Genomic DNA, 12,831 nt, shown 5'->3' with positions numbered 1-12,831 from the left:
TCCTCTCGACTTGTAGGGCAAGGTGACATGGGTGCCCGGTCTCGAGATCCCTGGGTGATGTCACATGTTCAACCCAACAAGTTTGAACAGAGGGGGAGGTATGTGGTGCAGTGACCACTATGTCCGCTAGGGGGCGCTGTGTGGGTGTCCCAGGACGGGCCTACAGGCATATCCATTGTGGTAATGGGTATAGGATGCTGAAGGATCGTTATGTATCTCAAGGTGGGTGGCCTTGAGATGAAGGCTTGCTTATGTGCTGATCAGCAGAGCTGATCTGTCGCTCCAATGTGTCAGGGAGAAGCCTTCAGATGATTGATGAGACGGGCGGGATCAATCATCTACAAATCCACCCAGGGTGTGTTTAAGAGTGTAATAATAAAGTATGTGTGTATGAATGCTCGCAGGACCTGTGATGAGGTCCTAGCCATGTGACCCGGTGGGCGTGGCTACGGACCATATAAGGTAACCAGAGTAGATCACATGAGAGAGAGCGCATGGATCTGATTGGGCCATGTGGAAGGTCCCGGCAAGCCTATGTGGTGGAAGGTGTGCTACCTTCCTGAAGACCACGTGCTGAGTCTGCTGACCCGGAGAGGCCTGTGGATATTGGCTGTATGTGAGGACGGATAAGCCTCCTGTGTTTTGCTGAGGCTCCAGGACTGAGCCTGAAATAATGGACATTTATGCTTGATTTCGCCTGACCTAAAGGCTATTCCTTATGTTATGTGCTGCTTTATGGGTTATGAAGCAATAAACCCCATGAACTTTTAAAGGAACGTGCCTTCTGATTGATTCCCGTGGCTCCTGAGCGAGTTGAATCCCTACAACACACACAAGCAAAATTATAGGTAACTTCTGGTAAAGTAAGAAAAATCCACAATGGTCAATGAAATAACTTCAAAAACAGACAAACTTAATTTTCAATTTAAATACACTATGAAGATAATGAGAACTGGACATTGTTTTTTTTTTTCTGTGGACACAATTCATAAGCAAACTAATGAATATGGCCCCAGACAACAATGAAGGAACCTTTAGATAAGATTGAAAATAATTTGACCATAGGGACATGTGAAACTTAGGTGTCTCCAGTAATTAGTATCATATGTGTCTACAAACTTGTAATCAGTCGCCTATTTACAGGATGAAAAGTAGTCCGCTACGACAAAGCTGTCAGGTGACCTGGGACCAGGGGCTCCTTCCCTGTCCCTAACCTTAGGGGGGTTCCCTAGCTCGCCCTACTCCCCGGGATACTTCTGAAGGTGAAAATGCCAGGGCCTCCATCCTTGCCTTATCTCCTGAGTTAGCCCTCCATCTGTTCTCCTCCCCCACCCAGGGAAGAGGGGCCGCTACTGTGCACTGTAGTACACCAACCCAACAAACGTTAACAGAAAACTCCAGGTATACAAAACATTCACTCACATATAACAGGAGGAATGCACTGGGGCGTGAAGGCGGGGAATAAACCAAAGATAGAGAAGGATAGGGAATTACCACACATAGAAACCAAGCAACAGTCACAGATAACTCCTCCACCTCTCCTTTTCATATGAACTCCTCTCTCCCTCCATTAGCCATGCAGTAAATGCTAGCTCTGACAAAGATTAGTAACAGAGCCCAGATTATATAGAGAAAGGGAGTGGCTACCGGTGCTCTGCTGTGAGCACAGGGATTTTCAACATGACCAATTAACCCCTGTTCTGCCTGAAGAAATAAACACATTTAAAATGAAGGAGAAGTGCTTCTTCTCAGCACCGAAGTAAAAGCATTCAGATGCTGTGGTCTTCTGGCTCCACAATGTGACAGTAAGTCAGTAACCCCATGACATGATCACTGTGCTGTTTGGGATCATAGTGTGTACAACACTGAGCACGGAGTAAAGAAAGCTGAGGAGAAAGTTGTCTCAGAAGATTAGAAAGAAACTTATAGACAAACTTGTTATAGCCATTACATTTAAGACATCTCCCCACAATCCAATGTTCCTGTTACTACAGCAGAACATAGTAGTCAGAGGTTTAAGGTCTATGGGGCTGTAGCCAACCTCCCTGGACGTAGCTACAAGAGGAAAACTGATGACAAAATGAAGAGTTGGATAATATGAATGGAAATCAAAGAGTCAAGAACAACTTCCTAAGAGATTAGCGGTGAACTCCAAGGTCAAGGTCCACCAGTGTCAGGTGGCACCATCCCATGCTGTCAGGACCAAAGCGGACTTTATGAAAGAAGACCAAGGAGGTAAGCACTGCTGAAAACAAATCATGAAAAAAAAGCCACACTGTAATTGTCTTAAAGCATATTGACAAGCACAAAGCTTGTGGGAGAACGTCCTGTGGACGGAGGAGACAAAACAGGAGCAAAAGGAAGCAAAGAGAAGAACATTGTACCTCCTGTGACACAGAGGAGCTCCGAGATGTTCTGGGGCTTCTTTACTGCATCTGACAAGGGGGATCATGTATCTGTGCAGGGAACAATGAAATCCCAAGACTATCAAGGAATTCTCGAGCAAAATGTGCTGCCTAGTGTCAGAAAGCTCAGTCTGAGCCACAGATCATGACTCCTCCATCGGGATAATGACCCAAAACACATCTAAAACCATCCAGGAATGGCTGAAACCAAAGCATCGGACTCTTCTAAAGAGTCTTCTACGAGTCCTGATCTAAGTTCTGCAGAACGTCTGTGGACGGAGCCGAGATCTGCAGTCTGGAGAAGACGCCTCCACACCTGAGACACAAGGAGCCGTCTAATCATGAGGAACTGGCCAAAATACCTGGGGATGGGGGCTGAAGTCTCACTGAGAGTCAACAAAATATTAAGTTAGGGGAGCCAACATTTTTGTCCAGGCCGGGTCTTTAGTTTTTGTATTTTTTATTCTTCAGTTGAACCAAAATTCCTGAGCAAAACAGCAAACCCTGATTCTCGTTAGCGGACATTCAGTAAATTTACATTGAAAATTATTTTTGTCAGTAAAAAAAAAAAAAAAAAAAGAACACGCCATCCGTACGTGGCACATGAGACTTTCCCCATGTACAGGCACGACTACAGAAAGGAGGCTAAAGTATCAGAAACAAGAACCAAGCAAAACCTGTGCCTTACTGCAGATGCAGAGCGATCACACCTTGACACGCCAACGGGAAGGCCACACTCCACCCTATCTGGAGCACTACCGTGATGAGATGGAGTAAAGAGCTGCACTCCACCTGATAATGAGTAACATGATGACAGCAGCGAATCCTACCAACAAAATACACAACAGCGCAACGTGTCCCCCACCACTGTCCACTGTCTGTGTGACGAGACCCCGAGATCACGTAACATCTGGAAAGATACGTGGAAATTCAGGACAAACACCGGAAAATGAAGAAACAATAAGAAAGCGACCAGTGTCTCCAGCCAAGATGACAGAACTTGTATAATGAGTAACGGCATTAAGAGAGCGCAGCTCCACACCCAGATCATAAAGACTGCGAGGAAAGGGGCGACTCGTGTACAGGATCTCTCATCTTACTGGTGTATAGGACACTATATTAGGGTTGTACTGGTCTACACTGGTGTACAGTGGTCTACACTGGTGTACAGTGGTCTACACTGGTGTACAGTGGTCTACACTGGTGTACAGTGGTCTACACTGGTGTACAGTGGTCTACACTGGTGTACAGTGGTCTACACTGGTGTACAGTGGTCTACACTGGTGTATAGGACATCCTCTATCCTGTCTATTCTGGGCTGGTAAGAGGACCATACGGGGCTTGGTGAAGCCAATGAATGGTACGTGGTCGGGACACATTACGGTCTGGTCACACCTCGTAGACTATGTACTATCATTCTGGGGTCAGTGTGTCTGAATTCCACCAATTTACCATCAAAGTCATCGGCCTCAGTCTCATATCTGTGATCCTGGAGAATTGCATGAATGTTGTGGATACTGACGTTAATAAACGAGATGGCAGGAGCTGCAGACAGGACCATTATGAGAACCTACGGCAGCTAGCAGTCTTCTCTGCTGGAAAGTGTCATCCCACCTCCCTCCAGAGGGGCTATCCCTGAAGCTCAATATTAAAGATCAGACACATCGGTCTGACTTGTGAACAACTTGGATTGGAGGAGACCATGTGGACAAAAGGGTTCTGAGAACGGGATTTACCTGAATGACGTAGTAGCAAATGGTCGTGACAGGAGAGTCCTCTTGGTCCCACATGGTAGGGCAGATGGTGGACAACACACCGTGAGAATCACAGGGACCATTGACCGTTCTTTAAAAATAAGGAGAACTGGGAAAGTTTAATAATGGACGAGAATTATACAGAAATCTCAGAGATCTGCAATCATATTTCGTAGGGGATGGAATCTAGTGGAAGCCATTTACAGAAACTGGGATAGGCCGTCTGCAGAGAGTTGATCATGTATGAGCTTCTTCTTCTGCAGCAATCAGGGTCCTCTGCGGCACACACAATACAATCAGTTTTGGCTTCTTTTTGCCAGTTCCACACCCACACCTGGATATATCAGGGTAAAAGTAGCCACCTGATCTTCAGCACATCGTTCGGCATCAGTCATCTGCGTCTGTGGAGACTAGCACTGTACTACTTGTGTACCTCGTATATGCTGGGTTATGTACTCTACCCTATGGAGACTCAGAATCCCTTCTCTGGAGAAGACCACTCTGAGGTCAGGCCCCGTCTGCGGCAGACAGGCCAGATTTACAATACCAGAGGTTTTCTTCCACCGGTCATAATATGGGACTCACGTTTGGAGATGGTGAGGACGGCACTGCACAGCAGATCTTTGTGAGCCAGACCATCTCCTCCTCACATTGGTCCTCCCATGACGGGTATGTGCGCGGTGCTATATAATTTTACACATGGCCTAAAATATTTTGACGGATAATGTCAATCTTCCCCACAAAGAACCAGGATTGTGGGGCACGAACGCTTGAGGCCTCTGATGTGCCACTAAGAGAACTACCATCATAAGCTCCTCGCCCGCAGCGCCACAGACTTCACCCCGCGAGGCAGTATTATGAGTATATAGCTGCACGTTACATCACTGCTGATTATAATGGTGTAATAAAAGTTATGTATTAAAGACGCTACATTCTGTCATCTCTACACTGGTGTGTACTGGTCTATGCACGTATGCAGGACACCGGCTATACAATATGCAGTCATGGGAGACAGTGTTCACACTCTGGAGATTGCTGCAGAAAATTAATTATTTCTCCCAGGAAATTATGACAATTTCCCATGTTTTACTTTGTGTGTATTATAACAGGAAAAAAGCCAAATTGGACATAATTTCACACAAAACCCCAAAAATGGGACAGACAAAATTGTTGTCTCCCTCAACTTAATATTTGGTCACCCCGCCATGGAGTACATGTAATATTTGGTCCCCCCCCCTCCTTATGTAATACATGTAATATCTGGTCACCCCCTATGGAATAAATGACTTCAATCAATGGCTTCCCATAACCATCAACACACTTCTTACTCCTCCCGGCTAGGGTTTTGAACAGCTCTTCTCACAATCTCCCGGTCTCTCATATGTGGAGACCTCATCTCTCTCCACTGGTGACTAATGGTCCAACACACAAAAGAAATAAACACCAGCAAAAGTAAGGACTCTCGGGGAGAAAAATGTCATTTTCTGGGACAATTTCAAAGATGCCAAAACGTCGGCCATGGCTGTGCATTCTGTACTGGTGGTGTGCACAATTGTATACTGGTCCACAGGACGCTCTACGCCAGCGTACGCCGGCGTACGGCGCGCGCGCATACCGGTCTGCGCCGGCGTACGGCGCGCGCGCATACCGGTCTGCGCCGGCGTACGCGCATACCGGTCTACGCCGGCGTACGGCGCGCGCGCATACCGGTCTACGCCGGCGTACGGCGCGCGCGCATACCGGTCTACGCCGGCGTACGGCGCGCGCGCATACCGGTCTACGCCGGCGTACGGCGCGCGCGCATACCGGTCTACGCCGGCGTACGGCGCGCGCGCATACCGGTCTACGCCGGCGTACGGCGCGCGCGCATACCGGTCTACGCCGGCGTACGGCGCGCGCGCATACCGGTCTACGCCGGCGTACGGGGCACATACCGGTCTACGCCGGCGTACGGGGCACATACCGGTCTACGCCGGCGTACGGGGCACATACCGGTCTACACCGGCGTACGGGGCACATACCGGTCTACACCGGCGTACGGGGCACATACTGGTCTATACCGGTGTACGGGGCACATACTGGTCTATACCGGTGTACGGGGCACATACTGGTCTATACCGGTGTACGGGGCACATACTGGTCTATACCGGTGTACGGGGCACATACTGGTCTATACCGGTGTACGGGGCACATACTGGTCTATACCGGTGTACGGGGCACATACTGGTCTATACCGGTGTACGGGGCACATACTGGTCTATACCGGTGTACGGGGCACATACTGGTCTATACCGGTGTACGGGGCACATACTGGTCTATACCGGTGTACGGGGCACATACTGGTCTATACCGGTGTACGGGGCACATACTGGTCTATACCGGTGTACGGGGCACATACTGGTCTATACCGGTGTACGGGGCACATACTGGTCTATACCGGTGTACGGGGCACATACTGGTCTATACCGGTGTACGGGGCACATACTGGTCTATACCGGTGTACGGGGCACATACTGGTCTATACCGGTGTACGGGGCACATACTGGTCTATACCGGTGTACGGGGCACATACTGGTCTATACCGGTGTACGGGGCACATACTGGTCTATACCGGTGTACGGGGCACATACTGGTCTATACCGGTGTACGGGGCACATACTGGTCTATACCGGTGTACGGGGCACATACTGGTCTATACCGGTGTACAGGGCACATACTGGTCTATGCTGTAACCTGCACACACAGCCCGGGATAGCTGCACACACTATGTCAGTCACACTTCTTTCCCCGCCTTTTCCCTAACACCACGCCCGCACAGAGCAAAATACACCAATCTTGGGCGCCATCGGCTCCCGTACATCTAATAGACGAGGAGGAAAACCAATCAGATGCGTCAAATCAAGACGCGGAGGTGGAGCCACTTGTCAAAATACAGCGCCCCCCTCAGAAGGGGGACGTGTCATGAGCAGTAGCCGGCACAGGAGCAGTGTGCGCGGTCACCTTACCTGCTGGAACCGCGGTCTCCCTAGGACGAACGGAGGAGCGTCGGCCGCCATGTCTACTCGCCGAGATGTGGTGCTCTCCCCCGCCGTGGGGGGTGCCGGGAGTTGTGGTCTTGGCGGGGAGTCCCCGGCTCCTCCTGCCCTCATCTCTGGCTGCTGCCGTTTCTCTGGAACGAAGCAGAAGTTCTAGACTCCGCCCCTCGACGTGTGACGTCAGACGCGGACGCACGCTATGAATCATGGGATCTGTAGTTCAAGTGTTTGTGTGATACTGCTAGGAGTCACTGAGGATACATCACTGACACAGTATTATACCCCAGAGCTGCACTCACTATTCTGCTGGTGCAGTCACTGTGTACATACATTACATTACTGATCCTGAGTTACATCCTGTATTATACCCCAGAGCTGCACTCACTATTCTGCTGGTGCAGTCACTGTGTACATACAATACATTACTGATCCTGAGTTACATCCTGTATTATACCCCAGAGCTGCACTCACTATTCTGCTGGTGCAGTCACCGTGTACATACATTACATTACTGATCCTGAGTTACATCCTGCATTATACTCCAGAGCTGCACTCACTATTCTGCTGGTGCAGTCACTGTGTACATACATTACATTACTGATCCTGAGTTACATCCTGTATTATACTCCAGAGCTGCACTCACTATTCTGCTGGTGCAGTCCCTGTGTACATACATTACATTACTGATCCTGAGTTACCTCCTGTATTATACTCCAGAGCTGCACTCACTATTCTGCTGGTGCAGTCACTGTGTACATACATTACATTACTGATCCTGAGTTACCTCCTGTATTATACCCCAGAGCTGCACTCACTATTCTGCTGGTGCAGTCCCTGTGTACATACATTACATTACTGATCCTGAGTTACCTCCTGTATTATACCCCAGAGCTGCACCCACTATTCTGCTGGTGCAGTCCCTGTGTACATACATTACATTACTGATCCTGAGTTACCTCCTGTATTATACTCCAGAGCTGCACTCACTATTCTGCTGGTGCAGTCCCTGTGTACATACATTACATTACTGATCCGGAGTTACATCCTGTATTATACTCCAGAGGTGCACTCACTATTCTGCTGGTGCAGTCACTGTGTACATACATTACATTACTGATCCTGAGTTACCTCCTGTATTATACCCCAGAGCTGCACCCACTATTCTGCTGGTCTGCTGGTGCAGTCACTGTGTACATACATTACATTACTGATCCTGAGTTACATCCTGTATTATACCCCAGAGCTGCACTCACTATTCTGCTGGTGGAGTCACTGTGTACATACATTACACTACTGATCCTGAGTTACCTCCTGTATTATACCCCAGAGCTGCACTCACTATTCTGCTGGTGCAGTCCCTGTGTACATACATTACATTACTGATCCTGAGTTACCTCCTGTATTATACTCCAGAGCTGCACTCACTATTCTGCTGGTGCAGTCCCTGTGTACATACATTACATTACTGATCCTGAGTTACCTCCTGTATTATACTCCAGAGCTGCACTCACTATTCTGCTGGTGAAGTCACTGTGTACATACATTACATTACTGATCCTGAGTTACCTCCTGTATTATACCCCAGAGCTGCACTCACTATTCTGCTGGTGCAGTCCCTGTGTACATACATTACATTACTGATCCTGAGTTACCTCCTGTATTATACCCCAGAGCTGCACTCACTATTCTGCTGGTGCAGTCCCTGTGTACATACATTACATTACTGATCCTGAGTTACCTCCTGTATTATACTCCAGAGCTGCACTCGCTATTCTGCTGGTGCAGTCCCTGTGTACATACATTACATTACTGATCCGGAGTTACATCCTGTATTATACCCCAGAGGTGCACTCGCTATTCTGCTGGTGCAGTCACTGTGTACATACATTACATTACTGATCCTGAGTTACCTCCTGTATTATACCCCAGAGCTGCACTCACTATTCTGCTGGTGCAGTCCCTGTGTACATACATTACATTACTGATCCTGAGTTACATCCTGTATTATACCCCAGAGCTGCACTCACTATTCTGCTGGTGCAGTCACTGTGTACATACATTACATTACTGATCCTGAGTTACCTTCTGTATTATACCCCAGAGCTGCACTCACTATTCTGCTGGTGCAGTCCCTGTGTACATACATTACATTACTGATCCTGAGTTACCTCCTGTATTATACCCCAGAGCTGCACTCACTATTCTGCTGGTGCAGTCCCTGTGTACATACATTACATTACTGATCCTGAGTTACCTCCTGTATTATACTCCAGAGCTGCACTCACTATTCTGCTGGTGCAGTCACTGTGTACATACATTACATTACTGATCCTGAGTTACCTCCTGTATTATACCCCAGAGCTGCACTCACTATTCTGCTGGTGCAGTCCCTGTGTACATACATTACATTACTGATCCTGAGTTACCTCCTGTATTATACCCCAGAGCTGCACTCACTATTCTGCTGGTGCAGTCACTGTGTACATACATTACATTACTGATCCTGAGTTACATCCTGTATTATACTCCAGAGCTGCACTCACTATTCTGCTGGTGCAGTCCCTGTGTACATACATTACATTACTGATCCGGAGTTACATCCTGTATTATACCCCAGAGGTGCACTCACTATTCTGCTGGTGCAGTCACTGTGTACATACATTACATTACTGATCCGGAGTTACATCCTGTATTATACCCCAGAGCTGCACTCACTATTCTGCTGGTGCAGTCCCTGTGTACATACATTACATTACTGATCCTGAGTTACCTCCTGTATTATACCCCAGAGCTGCACTCACTATTCTGCTGGTGCAGTCCCTGTGTACATACATTACATTACTGATCCTGAGTTACCTCCTGTATTATACTCCAGAGCTGCACTCACTATTCTGCTGGTGCAGTCCCTGTGTACATACATTACATTACTGATCCGGAGTTACATCCTGTATTATACCCCAGAGGTGCACTCACTATTCTGCTGGTGCAGTCACTGTGTACATACATTACATTACTGATCCTGAGTTACATCCTGCATTATACCCCAGAGCTGCACTCACTATTCTGTTGGTGCAGTCCCTGTGTACATACATTACATTACTGATCCACGCAACCAGGGGAAGAGTCTTGAGGAGATCATTTGCATATTCCCAGTGCCTTCTGGGATAAGTGAAGAGTCTCCGCGAGCTCAACGATCACTGGGTTTTGGCCGTTGCAGCTGAAAAGAGGAAATCGGAGAAACCGCGCGCCGACAATTTTGGCTCATCTTTCATCTTTTTAAGAAATCTCAAGATGGAAGAGGCCAGGAGCCATTTGGTGAGCTGCAATTCTTGCTACATGTTCACAGATTTACCAGTGGAAAAGCCAAACTTCACATGCCACAAATGCAAGCTTGTGTCCCTGTTGGAGGAAAAGTTGCAAAATCTCGAAGAGAGGTTAGCTACGTTGAAGATCATTAAGGACGGTGAAGAGTTCTTGGACAGAGCAGAATTATCTCTTCATGTTACAGAAAGAGAAGAAATTCGAAGTGCACCTGAAGAAACAGAGGAATGGAGACATGTGACCCAGAGAAGCAGGAGGATCAGGAGGCAGTCAGCACCCATACTGCTCAGGAACCAGTACCAGGCTCTCACGCAGGAAAACGATGAAGAAATACATCAGGATAAGACTTTGCCAACAAACAGCAACCTTGTACGCCCTCAGAGTCCTCCTGGATGGAGAAAGAAAAATGTTGTTAAGAAGAAACGGAGAGTGGTGGTCATGGGGGATTCCCTGTTGAGAGGAACAGAGGCCGATATCTGCAGACCGGATATAACTTCAAGAGAAATGTGCTGTCTTCCAGGTGCAAAAATTAAAGATGTGTCTGACAGGATATCAGGACTCTTCAGACCTACAGATGACTACCCATTCCTGCTACTACATGTGGGGACAAATGACACCGCAAGAAACGACCTGGAAACCATCTGCAGAGACTTTGAAGACTTAGGCAAGAAAGTGAAAGAACTGGGAGCGCAGGTGGTCTTCTCTTCCATCCTCCCAGTGGATGGCCATGGAACAAGGAGGTGGAATAAGATTCTGCAGGTGAACAACTGGCTACGTCGATGGTGCCGTCAGCAACGATTTGGATTTCTGGATCACGGAGTGAACTACTTATACGATGGACTACTTGCTAGAGATGGGGTGCACCTTACGAAGACTGGTAAGCATGTATTTGGAAGTCGCCTTGCTACACTTGTAAGGAGAGCTTTAAACTAGAACAACATGGGAAGGGAAGCAAAAGACCAGAAAAAGCCATACACCTGACAAATGCTACTGAGAACTCTGCTATTAGAAGTGGAAAGGAAGAACAAAGACGAAAGAATCTAATTAAAAAAAATATTGGAGAAAGAGAAACCAATCACAAACTAAAATGTTTCTATACTAATGCACAAAGCATGGGCAACAAACAAGGAGAATTGGAACTACTAACACAGGAAAAGAAATATGATGTCATTGGAATCACTGAAACTTGGTGGGACGATACACATGATTGGAATACAAGACTAGAAGGATACAACTTATTTGCAAGACACAGACTTGATAAACGAGGAGGGGGTGTCGCATTGTATGTTAGAAATGCGTATATCTGCACAGAGATTGAAGCTTCAGAGACTGGGAGTTCTGTGGAAACTGTTTGGGTAAGAAGACAAGGACAGAACAATGGAAAGGACACCATTGTAGGCATTTACTACAGGCCGCCTGTGCAAGCTGAAGATATGGATGAACTCTTTATGCATCAAATGGCCAAGTTCTCCAAAAAATATGACATAGTTGTCATGGGAGATTTCAACTACCCAGACATTTGTTGGGAATCTCTCTCAGGCAAAACTAACAGGTCAAGGAAATTCTTATCCTCTCTTGCTGACAACTTTATCTTCCAAAAGGTAAAGGAAAAAACAAGGGGAACTGCTACCTTGGATCTAATCCTTATAAACAGGGAGGAAATGGTTGAGGAGGTAAAAGTGGCTGGGACCCTAGGAGGTAGCGACCGTGCTATTTTAGAATTTTGGATAACTAGAGGCGGAAGACCTGTGAAGACTCAGACGTCAAGGTTAGATTTCAGAAAGGCAGATTTTAAGGGATTCAGAAAGAGAATTGGAGGGATCCAATGGCTGGATATCCTTAAAGACAAAAATGTCCAGGAAGCATGGGAAATCTTGAAAAATGAAATTCTCAAAGCACAGTTGTTAACAATTCCGAAAAGAGGGAAGAATAGGAAGCATTTAAGGAAACCAGGATGGATGAACACAGAACTTAAGCACATGCTAAAAAGGAAGCAAAAAATGTTTATAAAATGGAAAGAAGGAGGCATATCTAAAGAAGAATATAATGCTGTCTGCAGAACCTGCAAGGCACAAATCAGATTATCTAAAGCTGAAAATGAATTGAGGCTTGCAAGAGATGTCAAAAGCAATAATAAAGGATTTTGGGGATATGTCAAAAGTAAAAGAAAAGTCAAAGATGCTATAGGATTTTTACAGGATGAAAATGATGAAATGGTAAGACAGGATGTTGAGAAGGCTGAACTTTTAAATTCCTATTTTGCATCTGTTTTCTCTCAGAAAGGAAATGTAACATCAACTGTTATTCACTGTCCTA

General features: G+C 46.9%; 1 protein-coding gene across 4 annotated transcripts in view; it reads right to left on the bottom strand.

Annotated features, from left to right (window-relative positions):
• SFXN5 (sideroflexin 5) overlaps positions 1 to 7,421 on the bottom strand; it is a 260,274-nt gene extending 252,853 nt beyond the window's left edge. For all 4 annotated transcript variants that reach the window (XR_012222340.1, XR_012222341.1, XM_073555065.1 and 1 more), the window contains exon 1: positions 7,165 to 7,421. Coding sequence is in view for 2 of the 4 variants with exons in the window: in XM_073555065.1 (XP_073411166.1) it covers positions 7,165 to 7,308 (144 nt within the window). In the remaining 2 variants the exon portion in view is untranslated. The remainder of the gene's footprint in view (positions 1 to 7,164) is intronic.
• Positions 7,422 to 12,831: the final 5,410 nt, after the last annotated feature.

This window comes from Dendrobates tinctorius, unplaced genomic scaffold (genome assembly GCF_039654945.1).
Source record: "Dendrobates tinctorius isolate UK_male_01 unplaced genomic scaffold, ASM3965494v1 ptg000216l, whole genome shotgun sequence".
NCBI classification, from domain to species: Eukaryota; Metazoa; Chordata; class Amphibia; order Anura; family Dendrobatidae; genus Dendrobates; species Dendrobates tinctorius.
This window is presented reverse-complemented; position numbering and strand designations above follow the sequence as displayed.